Source organism: Schistocerca cancellata, chromosome 4 (genome assembly GCF_023864275.1).
Source record: "Schistocerca cancellata isolate TAMUIC-IGC-003103 chromosome 4, iqSchCanc2.1, whole genome shotgun sequence".
In the NCBI taxonomy this organism is placed as follows: Eukaryota; Metazoa; Arthropoda; class Insecta; order Orthoptera; family Acrididae; genus Schistocerca; species Schistocerca cancellata.
The window spans coordinates 812401888-812420872 of record NC_064629.1 but is presented as its reverse complement, the minus strand read 5'-3'; the positions used below and the strand labels follow the sequence as shown (position 1 = coordinate 812420872).

The 18985-nt window shown below is 45.3% G+C and overlaps 1 protein-coding gene across 1 annotated transcript in view; it reads right to left on the bottom strand.

The window, feature by feature from the left end:
• Positions 1-15216, bottom strand: part of LOC126184796 (basic helix-loop-helix transcription factor scleraxis-like) — an 84439-nt gene extending 69223 nt beyond the window's left edge. The window contains exon 1 of the mRNA XM_049927379.1: positions 15093-15216. Coding sequence (XP_049783336.1) covers positions 15093-15130 — 38 coding nt within the window. The 5' untranslated portion in view covers positions 15131-15216. The remainder of the gene's footprint in view (positions 1-15092) is intronic.
• Positions 15217-18985: the final 3769 nt, after the last annotated feature.

The window sequence follows — 18985 nt, the reverse complement described above, 5'->3', positions numbered from 1 at the left end:
TATTATTGTAAAAGTACAGTTTTCATTCTGCATGTGTGAAAGTTTTACAGTGTGTAGATAGATCCTTCCTGCTTGTTTTCAAACTTAGTTCAACCTGTTCCTGTGAGTGGCGCCGTCACAGCATGTCTTCAAGATAGCTGCTACACTTGACGTTCGTCAGAAGCAATGTGCTGTCATAGAATTCCTGTGCTGTGAACACGAGACAGTGGGAAACATCCACAAGAGGTTGAAAAGGGTGTATCGAGATGCTGCTGCCGATCGCAGTACAGTTAGTCGATGGGCAAGCAGGTTACGTGATGAAAGTGGGCACGGCAATATTGAAGATTGTCCTCACAGCGGCATGCCTCGTACTGCACATACTCCAGACAATGTGCAGAGAATTAAATTGGTGACTGCTGACAGATGCATCACAGTGAACGAATTGTCACGCTACGTTGGGATAGGGGAAGGAAGTGTTTGCAGAATACTGAAAGTGTTGGCGTTAAAAAAGGTTTGTGCCAGGTGGGTTCCCAGGACGTTGACAGTGGCTCAGAAAGAAACAAGAAAAACGGTATGCAGCGAACTTTTGGAACAGTACCAGAATGATGGAGATGAATTTCTTGGAAGAATTGTGACAGGTGATGAAACATGGCACGAAGAGGCAATCAATGGAGTGGCATCATGCAAATTCACCCAAGAAAAAAAAAATTCAAAACCACACCTTCTGCCGGCCGTTGTGGCCGAGCGGTTCTAGGCGCTTCAGTCCGGAACCACGCTGCCGCTACGGTCGCAGGTTCGAATCCTGCCTTGGGCATGGATGTGTGTGATGTCCTTAGGTTTAAGTAGTTCTAAGTCTAGGGGACTAATGACCTCAGATGTTAAGTCCCATAGTGCTCAGAGCCATTTGAACCACACCTTCTGCTGGAAAAGTTATGGCTACGGTGTTTTTCGATTCCGAAGGACTCTTACTTGTGGACATCATGACAAGTTGAACCAGAGATGTCTGATGCATATGTGAAGACACTGAAGAAACTTCAAGCTCGACTGAGCCGTGTTCAACCATCGGCAAAAGCACGATGTTTTGCTGTTGCACGGCTACATGTCACTCAAAAAACCATGGAAGCGATCACAAAACTCGGATGGACAACACTGAAACACCCACCTTACAGTCCTGACCTGGCCCCATGTGACTATCATCTCTTTGAGAAACTGAAAGGCTCTCTTCGTGTAACAAGGTTTGAAGATGGTGACTCCCTTGTGCACGCTGCCAAACAGTGGCTCCAACAGGTTGGTCCAGAATTTTACTGTGCGGGTATACAGGCGCTGGTTCCAAGATGGCGTAAGGCAGTTGGGAGGGATGGAAATTATGTGGAGAAATGAAAATATTGTTCCTGAAGGATGCATCTACACACTGTAAAACTTTCAAACATTTGGAATAAAAGATGGATTAAAAAAAATAGACTGCATTTCTTTTGGAGTGACCCTCGTACATTGCACGTAAGGTGTGGTGTCACCGCCAGACACCACACTTGCTAGGTGGTAGCCTTTAAATCGGCCGCGGTCCATTAGTATACGTCGGACCCACGTGTCACCACTGTCAGTGATTGCAGACCGAGCGCCGCCACACGGCAGGTCTAGAGAGACATCCTAGCGGTCGCCCCAGTTGTACAGCCGACTTTGCTAGCGATGCTACACTGACAAATACGCTCTCATTTGCCGAGACGATAGTTAGCATAGCCTTCAGCTACGTCATTTTCTACGACCTAGCAAGGCGCCATTAACAGTTTATATTGAGATTGTAAAACATGTACCGTCAAGAGCGATGTACACCAATTATGGATTAAAGTTAAGTATTCCAGTAGCAACATACCTTATTGGCTATATTAATTACATTGCCCTGTTCCAGACCTCACGCCAGTTTGCTTGAGCTTAAACGCGTGCATTTCGGCCTCCTCTAGCAACACGGTGTTGGCTCTTCTGCCAACACAGCATAAGGGCCATTAAGATACGAGAAATTAGGGCTCATATGGAGGAGGCATATAGACAGTCGTTTTTCCCTCGCTCTATTTGCGAGTGGAACAGGAAAGGAAATGACTAGCAGTGGTATAGGGTACCCTCCGCCACATACCATACGGTGGCTTGCGGAGCATCTAAGAAGATGTAGAGGTAGATGTATGTAGTCCGACATTTGGCCGCTGTCACATCCGAATGCCCCGAAAATGTGGAGACCAGACATGAGGCCCTTTCAGAGTCTGCCAGGAGCTGATCTTGCTCATACGAGTACGTGGCATTTCCCTGTCCTTCACAGTGATCACTCAACATTTGACGCTGTTCTCACCTCTTATACATCCTACCAAGCTCGGTAACAATACTAAAAAACGAACAACACTAATGCAGTCTGGTAGCCATCCTACCTGTCACGAAAATTGCAACTCTTATCTATCATTTACACAGTCGCCGATGGTGTGTACATGTACGAAGTACCCAGAAGACATGGTCAGATGTCAATAGTGACCTGTAACCATGTCTTCTGGGTGCCTCACTTTTTTTGCTAGGCAATGTATTTAATGAATTATGACCGTACCAACTCTAGCTGATGTTAAGGGGCAGGTGTAGTCTGGCGGGCTCTTACTATCCTAAGTAGAAATTAAGGTGGAGGTATGCTAGTGTACCTGAAGACGAATATGTCAGTGGGGCTTCATTGCCATGACGTTGGTGAATTGGACCTTGAGCCAAATAGACTTGGCCGCTTACCTAAGGCTCGAAAATGGGTGCAGAGGCAGATTTATCGTTGCAAGGTGAGGGGACGTGATAGGGAAAATGTTGTTTTGTTTGTCTTACAGTGCTGACAACTCATGAACGTGTGTCCCTGGTACAAGTCAGCTGCTATGGTATACATTTTTGATAGAAGTCAAATGGATTCGATACAGTCATCTTCGAATGCGGCATATATTTCTAGCAAAGAATATGAAATTAAATTAAGGCTGTTGCAATAGGCGCATGGAGTAGAAGAGAAATGAAATTCAAAACATGTAGTATACATTTGTGACCCTGTCTCATATTGCGTCGTCCATTTAAATGTAAGTAAACTTACTGTTATTAACCAACAACATTTCGCCACGAAATTTCAGTGTCACTGCAGTGTCACGTGGCATGTACTCGACTAATGTCTGAAGTAGTTCTGGAGGGAATTGACACCATGAATCCTGCAGGGCTGTCCGTAAATCCGTAAGGGGAAGAGGGAATGGAGATTTCTTCTGAACAGCACGTTGCAAGGCATCGCAGATACGCTCCATAATGTTCGTGTCTGGGGAGTTTGATGGCCAGAGGACGTCTTTAAACTCAGAAGAGTGTTTCCAGAGCCACTCCGTAGCAATTCTGGACGTGTGGGGTTTCGCATTATCCTACTGGAATTGTCTAACTCCGTCTGAATGCACAATGGACATGAAAGGATACAGGCGATCAGACAGGGTGCTTACGTACGTGTCACCTGTCAGAATCGTATTTAGAGGTATCAGGGGCGCGGCCCATCCCCTCGGAGGTTCGAGTACTCCCTCGGGGATGGGTGTGTGTGTTGTTCTTAGCATAATTTAGTATAAGTAGTGTTTAAGTCTAGGGACCGATGACCTCAGCAATTTGGTCCCTTAGGAATTCACACACATTTGAACACAGAGGTATCAGGGGTCCCAAATCACTCCAACCGCACACGCCCCACACCTTTACAGAGCCACCAGCAGCGTGAACAACATCTGCTGCCGTCCATGGATTCATGTGGTTCTCTCCATACCCGTACACGTTCGTCAGCTCGATACAATTTGAAACGAGATTCATGTGACCAGACAACATGTTTCCAGTCATCAGTAGTCCAATGTCAATGTTGATGAGCCCAGGTGAGGCGTAAAGCTTTGTGTCGTGCAGTCATCAGGGATACACGAATGAGCCATCGACTCCGAAAGGCCATATCGATGATATTTCGTTGAATGGTTCGCACGCTGACACTTGTTGATGGCCCAGCACTGAAATCTGCAGCAATTTGCGGAAGGGTTACACTTCTGTCACGTTGAACAATTATCTTCAGTCGTCGTTTGTCCCGTTCTTGCAGCATCTTTTTCCGGCCACAGCGATGTCGGAGATTTGATGACCGCTACCTACGGATTATGGCTCGGAGGAACCCCGACAGCAACGCTACCATGTTGAATAATGCTTTTACTGCAACCACAGGACATCGTGTTACAACTCAAACTGTGCTCAATAGGCTGCATGATGCGCAACTTCACTCCCGACGTCCATGGTGAGGTCCAGCTCTGCAACCACGACACCATGCAGTGTGGTAGAGATGGGCCCAACAACATGCTGAATGGACCGCTCAGGATTGGCATCACGTTCTCTTCACCGATGAGTGTCACATATAACTTCAACCAGACAATGTGTTCGGAGGCAATCTGGTCAGTCTGAACGCCTTAGACACACTGTCCAGCGAGTGCAGCAAGGTGGAGGTTCCCTGCTGTTTTGGGGTGGCATTATGTGGGGCCGAAGTACGCCGCTGGTGGTCATGGAAGGCGCCGTAACGGCTGTACGATACGTGAATGCCATCCTCTGATCGATAGTGCAACCACATCGCCAGGATATTGGCGAAGCATTCGTCTTCATGGGCGACAATTCGCGCCTCCATCGTACACATCTTGTGAATGACTTCCTTCAGGATAACGACATCGCTCGACTAGAGTGCCAGCATGTTCTCCAGACATGAAATCTATCGAACATGCCTGGGATAGATTGAAAAGTGCTGTTTATGGTCGACGTGACCCACCAACCACTCTGAGGTATCTACGCCGAATCGCCGTTGAGTAGTGGGACAGTCTGGACCAACAGTGCCTTGATGAACTTGTGGATAGTATGGCACGACGAATACAGGCATGCATCAATGCAAGAGGACGTGCTACTGGGTATTAGAGGTAACGGTGTGTAGAGCAGTCTGGACCACCACCTCTGGTGGTACAACATGGTTCAAATGTCTCTGAGCACTATGGGACTTAACTTCTGAGGTCATCAGTCCGCTAGAACTTAGAACTACTTAAACCTAACTAACCTAAGGACATCACACACATCCATGCCCGAGGCAGGGTTCGAACCTGCGACTGTAGCGGTCGCGCGGTTCCACACTGTTGCGCCTAGAACCGCTCGGACACCCTGGCTGGCGGTACAACATGCAATGTGTGGTTTTCATGAGCAATAAAAAGAGCGGAAATGATGTTTATGTTGATCTCTGTTCCAATTTTCTGTACAGGTTCCCGAACCGAGGTGACGCAAAACTTTTATTGATGTGTGTAATAAGATCGGTACATACGCGGCCCGAGTTGTCGCTCTGAAATGTCAGTATTGGCTCTTAAGCAAAGAAGTTTGACGACCACTGTTCAACAGGGACAACTTCGCTATTTTTTTCCTTTCTTTCAACTGTTGCAGTGACTGATTTATACGAAAATGTTTCAAAACCGCCATAGGCCATTAGTCTTAACTCTAGTTTCACAATTTGTGGAAGCGTGACAATTTAAGCAAACATTTTTACGCCACGTCATAAACATGGCAGAATTGCCTGCTGCGTTAAAACATGTGGAAACCAGCAAATAATACGAGAAGAAAGTTTATCTGAACTATGAAACGTGCGTATTGAAAAGATATGTACATATAAATATTGAAAACTTAAAACAAGCAGCTTCAAATTCACACAGTTCTGAATTCACAGAAAATTCCACAATTTCACCAGAAAAGGGAAATTTTCCCCAGATTTCATTGTAAGCAGCGTCAGTTACACCCATAATGCCTAGTAAACTGAGTAATGTTTGGGACGTTGCTCGAAGAAACGATACCTTGTACTCTCCGTCAAATCGTCAATGACTTATTTGAGACACTTTTCATCCTCAGCAATGCTCAGTTCGATTTGGCGCCATAGTGTCTTTGAATTGCAGCCCTTCCCGTTATTTTCAATGGTTCTAAGCGAAGTATTATACCTTTCAGCTGCCTTTCCACTGCTCTTTTCCTAACAATGCAGAGACAGCAAGTTGCAGAGTGATATCGTCATAATTTTCATGAGTGCACCCTCACAGCTTGGTCTTAGTGCTTCTAACAACGCGACACACAAAAGAAACACGGAAAAAGTAGAAGAAAATTATGAAATTCTAGTTTGGCAAAGTTATCCCATTTCCAAATGTTCAAATGTGTTTGAATTCCTAAGGGAACAAACTGCTGAGGTCATCAGTCACTAAACGTACACACTACTTAAACTAACTTACGCTAAGAACAACACACACACACCCATGCCCGAGGGAGGACTCGAACCTCAGGCGGAAGGGACCATGCAATCCGTGACATGACGCCTCAAACCACGCGGCCACTCCGCGCGGCTATCCCATTTCCAGCGAGGTCCTGTGCAATATTGACAAGTGATATTATAAAAACTAAATGCAGCATAATATTTACACGCAAAGGTGATTCTGGAAGACAATTATATGCTTTAGTAAGCAATATAAGTTTTAACTCGAACAAAAAACTGTGCTCAGTAGTAGGAAAGCATAAATCACACCCATCTACCAGAAGGGTAGCAGAAGGGATACACAAAATTACCGTCCCATACCCTTGACATCCATCTGTTTTAGCATCTAATAATATATCATGAGCACGAACGTAATGAGGTATCTCGAACAGAATCACAACCTACGTGCCAACTACTGTGGATCCCAGAAACATCTGTCGTCTGAAACACAATTCATGCTTTTCTCACACGGCATTCTGAGTGCAGTGAACCACTGGAGTCAAGTAGATGCAGTATTCACTGACCTTTAAGAAGCATTTTAGTCAGTAATAATTTGCTCAAAACTGTCTCCTCCAAGACGAAAGCTAAAACACCGAGAAACTTCTGTTATCGTGTGACTAAGCTGAGAATGCATAAAATGACCTTTGTTAAACGTCTTCCTTGTGTGATGCAAACATTGGTACCATACAGTTTAGTTCAGGAACGTGGCAGAGCATAAAATATATACGTTTTCAAACTCCAGTAAAGTTTTCCCAGTTAACGGTACGTAAAAACGCTTAACAACCACTACCTCGAATCCCCGTACATCCATCGTTCGATAGATCATGGGATGACAGCTGTTACTATATCTTTATGTAGTGAGAATGACTCCTTTAACAGATTCTGTCAACTTAGAATCCCAGTTCCTTTCAACAGTCTAGTTGATGTGCTGCCACCATCTACACTCTAAGAAGAAAGGAAGGTATGCAGGAAGTAGAATGGATAACTTCACGACTACTTCTGACATATAGAACTGCTATAATTTACATTTTCATTTACTGTGTTATATTTAGGATAGCGGACATAGATTTTTTGTACCGTCTGTTACATGTATAATGATGATTAGCTAGTATTCGCGTGATCACAGATATCATAGATGTGAGTAGATTCTAGTCCCTTCCAATGAGTTTAAAGATCACGATTAATACGAATGTTTCACTGTCAGTAACAAACCTCCCGCACTGCTGTTCGTGTGAACCTCCAGTTGTCGTTGTCGGGAGGCGTGTACGCGACGTGCTCGTAGCGTTTATATTAGGACTTCCTTTATTCATGGCTGCCACGCGTATAGAGTTACAAATATTCTTCAGTCGGCCACGGTGGCCGAGCGGTTCTAGGCACTTCAGTCCGGAACCGCGCGACTGCTACGGTCGCTGGTTCGAATCCTGCCTCGGCCATGGATGTGTGTAATGTCCTTAGGTTAGTTAAGTTTAAGTAATTCTAAGTTTTAGGGGACTGATGACCTCAGATGTTAAGTCCCATAGTGCTCAGAGCCATTTGAACAAATATTCTCACATGGTCGCATACTTAGTTACATAGATGAAATAGAGTAAAAGATCGTAAACAGACGAGTGTAATCTTTTATGATTTAAACAGTGATTCTGTCCTACGTTTGTCGTGTGTTGCAGCACGAATAATTACTTAGCTACCTTAACTACTTGTTATGTTTTCTGTTCTAGTGTTACATTTAGACACAACTCATACAAGGATATGTTATGCGTAAGTGGGAACAAGCGTTTGAGCTGTTTTGCCAATGGTGCGTGAATTATAATACTGTCTTCCTCTACGTCGTCCGAACAGGTCTCGGAAAGCCCTAGGGTAACGACCGACCGCCGTGACATCTTCAGCCGGTAGGCGTCACTGGATGCAGATAAGGATGGGCATGTGGACAGCACACCGCTCTCCCGGCTGTTTTCTCTTTTCGTGACAGGAGCCGCTACTTCTCAGTCAAGTAGCTCCTCTATTGGTCTCACAACGGCTGAGTGTAGCCCGCTTGCCAACAGCGGTCGGCAGCCTGGACGGTCACCCATCAACTGCTAGCCAAGCCCGATAGCGCTTAACTTCGGTGACCCGACTGGAACCAGTGTGACCACTGCGGCAAGGCCGATGGCTCTCTGATTTATAAATGCCTCCTTTGTTCAGTGGCTACCATGCGTGCAGGAGTACCCACGCCAGTTAGTAGTTCGCACATTAACTCACGTAGGCGAAGTGAGTAGAACACCGTAAATAGCCGTTGTAATGTATTACAGTACGAATAATGACTCTGCCCTGAACTGATGGCGCCGGCCAAGCGGCCAAACGGTTCTAGGCGCTACAGTCTGGAACCGCGCGACCGCTACGGTCGCAGGTTCGAATCCTGCCTCGGGCATGGATGTGTGTGCTGTCGTTAGGTTAGTTAGGTTTAAGTAGTTCTAAGTTCTAGGGGACTGATGACCTTAGAAGTTAAGTCCCATAGTGCTCAGAGCCATTTGAACTGATGGTCTTTACCATATGATTAAACGATTTAACTGCCTTGGCTGTACGTTAAATTTTTGTTTTATGATACATTCGGGTACGACCTGATGCAAAGGACGCGTTACGCGCCACACCATGTGAATGTTTAATATCACTGAGACAAGAGAATTACAGCACCCCCCCCCCCCCCCCTCTCATAAGGTTGATATAGACCAGTATGGTTCAACGGTCTGCTGAATAACCTCTTGTGCATCTAATTCCTTGTTTAGTTAGTTAGTCAGGTGGTTGCGTCTTCCATTGCTCAGTCGCACAGTACGGTATCTGTTATGATGTGGAACGTGTCAAGTGCACAAGGAATACATGTGTGCATTTACTGTCTTATCTAGTGTGATACATATACACTATGTAATCAAAAGTGGACACCCCCAAAACATACTTTTTCATATTAGGTGCATTGTGCTGCCACCTACTGCCAGGTACTCCATATCAGCGACCTCGGTAGTCATTATACATAGTGAGAGAACAGGATATGGCGCTCCGCGAAACTCACGGACTTCAAAAAATGGTTCAAATGGCTCTGAGCACTATGTGACTTTACTGCTACGGTCATCAGTCCCCTAGAACTTAGAACTACTTAAACCTAACTAACCTAAGGACAGCACACAACACCCAGTCATCGCGAGGCAGAGAAATCACGGACTTCGAACGTGGTCAGGTCACTGGGTGTTTTTGTCATACGTCTGTACGCTATATTTCTACACTTCTAAACTTCCCTAGGTCCACTGTTTCCGATGTGATAGCGGAGTGGAAACGTTGAGGGACACGTACAGCACAAAAGCACACCGGCCGGCCTCGTCTGTTGACTGACAGGCCGACGACAGTTGAAGAGGGTCGCAATGTGTTATAGGCAGACATCTATCCAGACCGTCACACAGGAATTCCAAACTGCATCAGGATCCACTGCAAGTACTATGACAGTTAGGCGGGAGGTAAGAAAACTTGGATTTCATGGTCAACTGGCTGCTCATATGCCACACATCACGCCGGTAAATGGCAAACGACGCTTCGCTTGGTGTACGGAACGTAAACATTGGACGATTGAACAGTGGAAAAACGTTGTGTGAAGTGACGAATCACGGTACACAATGTGGCAGGGTATGGGTATGGTGAATGGCAGGTGAACGTCATCTGCCAGCGTGTGTAGTGCCAACAGTAAAATTCGGAGCGGGTGATGTTATGGTGTGGTCGTGTTTTTCATGGAGGGAGCTTGCACCCCTTGTTGTTTTGCGTGGCACTATCACAGCACTGGGCTGCATTGATTTTTTAAGCACCTTCTTGCTTCCCACGGCCTGTGGCGGAGTGGTTACACGACATAACAATCCCTGTAATGGACTGGCCTGCACAGAGTCCTGACCTGAATCCCATAGAACACCTTTGGGATGTTTCGGAACGCCGACTTCGTGCCAGGCCTCACCGACCGACATCGATACCTCTCCTCTGTGCAGCAGTCCGTGAAGAATGGGCTGCCTTTCCCCAAGAAACCTTCCAGCACCTGATTGAACGTATGCCTGCGAGAGTGGAAGCTGTCGTCAAGGCTTAAGGTGGGCCAACACCATACTGAATTCCAGCATTACCGATGGAGGACGCTACGAACTTGTAAGTCATTTTCAGCCAGGTATCCGGACACTTTTGATCGCATAGTGTATGTTGTAAGTTGTCTGATTATAGTACGACTTTTTTCTTCCCGCTTTCCATCTTTTTTGCCCTGTGGAAAGTGGGAAAATGTTCGGAACAAAAAAAGATGTTTATGTTTCTTAAATGCTATAGTTTAACCTCCAGCATGTGAACAGATGGTAGGAAACGCAGATGCCAACTTAAAAACGCGAACAACTGTTACATAAAAAATGAGACGTGAACTGTTTTATAATCTACAAACAACACATATCAAAACAAATTGCATCATTCTAGATTCCACTGATGACGCCTTAAAGTGAGAAAAGGCGAAACGCTTCAGGAAGAAATAAAATACAGTGCAGCAAGAGAAGGCGTCTTTAATTTACAAAACAAATATTTGTGTGCCATCTGCGGAGGATGGCCACGCAAACAAACTCGGAATTGTATAGTCAACGTATCATTAATTATAAAGGCACTATAGATACTTTGATACTGAATTTTGTACAGTTGCGACAGAGATATACTACATTCAGGGGCGTGAATAGAGTGTAATACGCAGGGACTTCAAAAAGTAAGCATTTTCGTCCCACGCTAAGAGCATTGCGCAATAAGAGTGGCACATAAAGAAAGTACATGTTCCGGATTTCCTAATCCCTGAGGACACAGATCTGCTGCGGTACAGAAAACAGGTGCATCGCAGTGTGCGATTGAAATGGTGCAGCAAATGGAAAATTACTCCAAAGTTGAAGTACGCGAGACGGTATATATCTTATGGGTAAAACATCTAAACAGCACACAAGTACACAACGAAATTCTGGCGATATGAGGACAAAATTAAATGTCGTATCCAGCCGTAGTGAAATGGTGCCAGCAATTTGACGAAGGCAGCAGATACGTGGGTGACGTTAATCTTGCACTGTGCGATGTCCATCTTTTCGGCACGCTGAAAGAACCTCCGGGGGAAAAAAAGATTTTCCAACGATGAGAGAGTTAATATAAAAAGTTCTCGAATGGTTCCGTGACCAAGAAGCGAATTTCTATCATCGAGAAATTGGACGTTTGGTAGAACGTTCAGACAGTTGTTTACAGAGACTCGGTGACAATGTTGAAAAATGCCGTCGTGTCTATGAGTCACTTTGCTGTAATACGGAGGTTCGCCGATACAGCGTTAACTTAGCACACAAATAACGCTATATCGACGATCCCTTCTAATTGGGGCACGTGGGTATTAGGGGAAACGAACTGGCGGATGTGGCTGCCAAATTCACGTTGTTGAATGTGCCGTCCCCCTCCATGCTGTTACCTCCCTCCTGCGTTTTCGTGTTATGCGTCAGTGGGAAGAGGAGTGGCTGGCAATCGGTGAAAATAAGCTGCGTCTGGTCTAGGCTACCACGCGGCCATGGTGTACGTCCTACCAGTCATGCAGGCGGGATGAGGTTCTCCTCACTCGCCTCCGCATCGGGCACAGTCCCTTAACGCACGGTTTTTTACTCCGGCGGGAGGACCACCCAATCTGCAGTTCTTGTGGCGTCCAGATTACTGTCCGCCACATTTTACTTGATTGTCTTTTATTCTCTGACCAGAGGGCGGTGGTTTCCTTGCCACCGGATTTGCCCTCTATTTTACAAGATGACGCAACGACTGTAGTTAAGGTCTTACGGTTTTGTGTCCTGTCCAATTTGTTGCCTCGGATTTTAGGGAGAGGGTTTTAATGTGCTGCTGGGTGACTGGCTCACCCAGGTTTTAGGTAAGAGGTCAGCCAGTCACGATTACCTCCTTGTTTCCCTTCGGTTTCTGTTCTCTTTTCCTTGTGTTTCCTTTCCTTTTTAGTGTGTCCCTTCTCCTCTCGTTTTGCCTCTGTGTGTGAGGATTTGGAACTGCGTCAGGTCTGTGTGTTTCAGCCGTTCTCCTTGTTCGCTGTTTGTCTTAGTCCCTTCACTGCATGTGTTCCTGTTTTTATGCGTTTGGGCGCTGATGACCACGCTGTTTAGCGCCCGTAAACTTCAAACACACACACACACACACCCTTCTAATACAGCAAACCCGACTGGCACCGTTATAAAACAAGCTACACTACATAAGGCCAGGTTCTCATTCAAAATTGTCGAAAATCGTGGGTGACGTTAATCTTGCACTGTGCGATTTCCATCTTTTCGGCACGCTGAAAGAACCTCCGGGGGAAAAAAGATTTTCCAACGATGAGAGAGTTAATATAAAAAGTTTTCGAATGGTTCCGTGACCAAGAAGCGAATTTCTATCATCGAGAAATTGGACGTTAGGTAGAACGTTCAGACAGTTGTTTACAGAGACTCGGTGACAATGTTGAAAAATGCCGTCGTGTCTTTGAGTCACTTTGCTGTAATACGGAGGTTCGCCGATACAGCGTTAACTTGGCACACAAATAACGCTATATCGACGATCCCTTCTAATACAGCAAACCCGACTGGCACCGTTATATAACAAGCTACACTGTATAAGGCCAGGTTCTCATTCAAAATTGTCGAAAATCCGATTTCTATTGCATTTTTTGAAAAGTATACGTGCCTAGAATGTTGGGACGAACAGATTTTTTAATTCGTGCATTACAAAAGTTTCTACAGCCCATTGTTCGAAGCAGTGTTACGGCCGCCCTGGGATGCTCTTAGCCGGAGACACCCGGCTCACCTAGAAAACTTGTGCCGTGACGCACGTTCACAAAATGATTTATATTGCAGTATGCTTGCAAAAATATTCGTCCAGAAACCTGACAAGCAACATGTGCAGGCTGCCGAAAGCAGAAGATCCTGCTCAGCCAGACTGACTGTTCTCAACAAGAAGTACGAGGGAAGTGCTCTCCAGGAACAATTAGAGTTAGAAGAAGGGTTGGTGTACGGTCCTGGAATTGCAGACTAAACGTAAGTAACGAAAATATTTTTTTGGTAAAATTTTGGTCAAAATTGGTCAAAACATAATTTTTGGTCTGTCATATTGGATTAGCCATTTTTAATTTAGAAAATTTAACTTCAGATTTGTTTTCAGCGACATTAAAAATATGTGATAACATTTACGGTAGTTTTTATGCAAATTGAGCTGATAATACGTATGCTTTAAACCGGTTTTTCTCGAGTAACGATTTTTCAAAACTGCGTGCAGCATAAAATAGAAACGGTTCAACCTATTAACATCTCCCTCTGACCCCCGAAAAGTAAACACTTTTCTTGAGAACTTACGTCTATAATATATGAAATTTGTTAATATTAACTATTTTTAAAGCCATAAACAGAGAAAAAAGTCAAAAAATCGAACTTCAAGTTTAAGGTAGCACATTATCGTTAAATTTAAGGTTGATTCATTGTGATTGGGTATAAGCTCCCATCAATTTAATGTAGTGTCGACTGATGTTATCCATTTTTTATTCCATGTAACTGTGCGCAGTCTGCGTACTTCAGACTCGCTGGCCCTTGATCAGACCATAATTACTGGTGCCATTTTGCTCTTTTAAGTTAAATATCTAAAATAAAATTCGAAGTATGGTCAATTATATCCCCCAAACAGATCCTTTGTATGTCTTTTCATTGCCTCAAAAAAAGTCCAAACTTTGCCTATTTTTTTGCTCATTTCAATGAGAACGTGATCTTAAACAGGGAAACCGGACACACAAGACAGAAACAACTCCACATAACGAGCGGCCAATTTGATAATAATTTTTTTTTTATTTATTGGCTTTCGGGACGTGCCAATACAGCCATCTCAACAGTGGAATGTCAGCTATGACGATACAAACGTAAGGACAACACAACACCTAGTCCCCGAACGGAGAAAGTCACCGACCCAACCGGAATCGAAACAAGGCCATTTCGGTTGGTTATAATCAAACTGACAACTCAGATGACGACTTTGTATGTTACAGGTACGCTGACGCTGCAACAGACCCAGAAGACTTCGTCGGAGACAAGCTACAATGGTAAGACATCTCCACTAACATTGCGTAAGACCCAAGCACGAACTGTCGTCAATGGCCAAAACCCGCCAGTAGCTCTACTACCCGCCCAGACAATCGCAGAGACCTTTTTCCCATAGTACTTGCCATGCCACTTTTCCCCCTCTGCTCTTAAAAACCACTGCCCTTCATTTTCTTTCTGTCAACTGTCCCCTAGGTAGGACGGCATTAGTGCGTAATTGTGCCCAGACATACGGGCATTGGTCCCCTCCCACGAATCAATCAACCAGTCAACAGCATCACAGACCCGCACACGTGATGCCTACATTTGAATTTTCACCATATTGCAGAGGTGAAAGTAGAACTTTTGCGCTGATCACTATGCTAATGTGGGCGTGGATGGCTCCACTATCTTAAAAATGTGTCACTTCGAAGTGTTGTGCAGCATAAAATGGAAGTTGCTTGGCCTGACATAAATATTGTGTAACTCACTTTTTGAAGTGCCCTCGCTTAACATTGAAACTGATTGCAAATGAAATAAGACCTGTAAATACAGCTAAAGGTGTCATCCGTACTACATAAAGTCACTACATAGAAGCCTGGTAGAATTGGTAGCATTAAGAAGTTAATTTTATTGGTACTTGTTATTTGTTTTAAGATAAATTGGTGAAATGAAACTGGCAGCAAGAGATGAAAAAGAATATGTTGTAGGAAGCTTACTTGTGCGTGCGGCAGCGCTCACGCGCGTTGGTGGCCATGGGGACGGCGGTGGCAGCGGCAACTAGGACAGCTGGTCCACTGCGGCGGCTCTGCCCAGCGCGCTATCTGCGCAATTATCTCCAACAGCCGCTAGTTAAGCAGCGCTCTCGCCGCCCCAGCTGCACTGCAGCCGTGCCCACGGTCACCAGACAAATTTAAATTACCTTTGAGATGCGCAGTATAGACCCCTCTCTCTCTCTGTCTCTCTCTCCCCCCTGCCGAGGGGATCTTCTGGGAGGTGCATCGAGTTATGAGCTCCCACGCCTGCTTATAGTGTGGGTAGGCACCTATCACACCCTAAAATTGTAGGTGCCAATGCGGCCACGTTTTTCAAATATTGCCTGTTAAAGTTTGGGCAGCTCTTTATACACAGAAATGTTTCACTATTGTGGAAAGTGGGCGAGTAGCCGAGTGGCCAGCCGGCACGGTAGCTCAGCGTGTTCGGTCAGAGGGTTAACTGCCCTCTGTAATAAAAAAAAAGAAAAAAACTGAGTGAATGGATCAATAATGAACTTCAACGGCCGTCAGGTGACGTCCGCCACGAACAATTGCAACGAACTATAACGAACAAATTAGATTAAAAAAAAAGTGTGTTCAGTCAGAGGGCTAGCTGCCCTCTGTAATTAAAAAAAAAAAAACTGAGTTAATCGATCAACGGCGAACTTAAACGGGTGTCTTACGACGTCAGCACCGAGCAGATACAATGGAAAAAAAGTGGCAAGCGAGGTAGACTCCCGTTCAAGCGACCCTGGTTCAAGACCCGCCTATGCTACTTTTCAGAATGAGATTTTCACTCTGCAGCGGAGTGTGCGCTGATATGAAACTTCCTGGCAGATTAAAACTGTGTGCCCGACCGAGACTCGAACTCGGGACCTTTGCCTTTCGCGGGCAAGTGCTCTACCATCTGAGCTACCGAAGCACGACTCACGCCCGGACTCACTTTTTTATGCTACTTTTATTTCCTTTTTTTGTTTTTTTTGCAAATGCCTGTTTTAATTTATAATTAATAGTGAACATTCCACAAGGAATAGATGATTAAAAAGAATTACAAGCCTCTATAAATTAAAATTACAAATTGAATATCACATTTTGTTTCAATCTTTTGCGTTTTTTCTATTTTAACAGGAAATTAACCGTTGCTCGCTTGCCACTTTTTTTTTTTTTCGTTGTTGATCGTTGTGGTGTTTGGTCGTTGCGGGCGCTACAAGACATCCATTAAAGTTCGATTGTTGATCCTTCCACTCAGTTTTTTTATTACAGAGGCCAACCAGCTCTCTGACCGAAACACGCTTAGCTACCGTGCCGGCTGACACGCCCGCATCTCGTGGTCGTGCGGTAGCGTTCTCGCTTCCCACGCCCGGGTTCCCGGGTTCGATTCCCGGCGGGGTCAGGGATTTTCTCTGCCTCGTGATGGCTGGGTGTTGTGTGCTGTCCTTAGGTTGGTTGGTTGGTTGGTTTGGGGAAGGAGACCAGACAGCGTGGTCATCGGTCTCATCGGATTAGAGAAGGAAGGGGAAGGAAGTCGGCCGTGCCCTTTCAGAGGAACCATCCCAACATTTGCCTGGAGTGATTTAGGGAAATCACGGAAAACCTAAATCAGGATGGCCGGACGCGGGATTGAACCGTCGTCCTTCCGAATGCGAGTCCAGTGTCTTACCACTGCGCCATCTCGCTCGGTGCTGTCCTTAGGTTAGTTAGGTTTAAGTAGTTCTAAGTTCTAGGGGACTGATGACCATAGCTGTTAAGTCCCATAGTGCTCAGAGCCATTTGAACCACTTGAACCGGCTGACACTCGGCTACTCGCTCACTTGCCACAATAGGGAAACTTTTCTATATGTAAAGTGCTGCCCAAACTTTAACAGGCAATATTTCAAAAACGAGGCCGCATTGGCACCTACAATTTTAGGGTGCGATAGGTGCCTACCCACACCATAAGCAGGCGAAGTGGGAGCTCATAACTCGATGCACCTCCCAGAAGGTCCCCTCGTGAGTTTGTTTGAATGGAAAGATTCTGCCACAACAAAACAATGACAGATCGCAGTCAAAAATACTGAAACTACTCATCCGCGGATCTATGAGGAGCGGATCTTGGAGGTCATAATACCCTGCACCAAGGAATATTTTACTATAAGTGTTCCAGTTTTTACATACGAGGCCTGCTCAAAAAATTCCGGAACATTCGTTAAGTTCGCGCCAATGTTGTGTTGGAGCGAAATGCAGTTCGCATTACTTCATACGCCTGTGTATAATGTGCAACTGCCGGAAGTTTCATTGTTATATGTTTGTTAGTTATTGTTCAGTGCTGTATTGAGAAGAGCGTTTGTCTCACAGTTTGCGAATTTCGAGATGGCGGAGTTAGAGCAACGCGCCTGCATTAAATTTTGTGTGAAACTAAGGAAAACCTTTACAGAGACACGCCAAATGATGCAGGAAGCTTACGGTGATGAGTGCTTAAGCCGTACTCGGCGTTACGAATAGTTTACACGGTTTAAAAATGGTCGGAGGGAAGCGAAGGATGTCCTTCGTTCACGACGCCCTTCGACGTCTACCGGCGACGCTCATGTCAGGGACGTCAACGAAGTTGTGCGTGCAAATAAAAGACTCAATGTACGAGAGATTGCAGTTGGGACATGTCAAGAAATCCTGACACAGCATCTTGGAAAGCATCGTGTTGCCGCTAAGTTCGTCCCACGGCTCATGAGTCAAGACCAGAAAGACCTTCGCCTCCCAATCTGTGAAGAGCTTTTGGATCGTGCAGATGAGAACGAGATGTTCCTTAAGAGAATCATAAGTGGTGATGAGACATGGGTCTAAGGTTATGATGTTAAGACCAAGGCTCAGTCTTCACGATGGGTCGGGAAAGGTTCTTCAAGACCAAAAAAGGCCCCTCAGGTCAAGTCAAATGTCAAAGGCATGCTGATAGTTTTCCTTGACTTTGAAGAATTAGTTCATCATGAATTCGTGCCACAGGGAAATGGCTTAAATGGCTCTGAGTACTATGGGACTTAACATCTGAGGTCATCAGTCCCCTAGAACTTATTTGAATCAAACTAACCTAAGGTCATCACACACATCCATGCCCGCGGCAGGATTCGAACCTGCGACCGTAGCGGTCGCGCGGTTCCAGACTGAAGCGTCTAGAACTGCTCGGCCACAGCGGCCGGCGTGCCACAGGGGCAAACTGTTAATCGATGGTACTATCGGGTCGTGTTGCGACGCCTGCGAGAAAATGTGGGAAGGAAACGACCTGAAACGTGGCGAGACAATTCATGGCTCATACATTACGATAATGCACCTGCACATTTATCCGTGTTGGTGTGAGGCTATTGCACAAAAAACCAAATGACTGTGCTGCCTCATCCTCGGTACTCTCCAAACCTGGCCCCTGCGGCCTTTTTTTTTATTTGCAAAATTCAGAACATCGTTGAAAGGACGAAGAGTTGCAACGATAGACGAAATAAAAGAAAATTTGCAGACGGCGCTTCGCGCGTTCCAGCAAGAGGCGTACCGAAGTGGAAACTGCATTGGGAGCGGTGTATCAATTGAGGAGGAGGGTATATAGAAGGAGACCATGCACAATAAGTAGAAGCTACGCGCCGAAAAATTTTGGGGATAAAGTTTCCGGAGTTTTTTGAACAGACCTTGTACACCAAATGATCAAAAATAGTAGTAGGTGTGGTATCGATAGTTACGATGCCACAACGTAGTTCCGCTCTGCTAATTTTGGGGATAAAGTTTCCGGAATTTTTTGAAGAGACCTTGTACACCAAATGATCAAAAATAGTAGTAGGTGTGGTATCGATAGCTACTATGCCACAACGTAGTTCCGCTCTGCTAGGTTGGCACTACGAGAC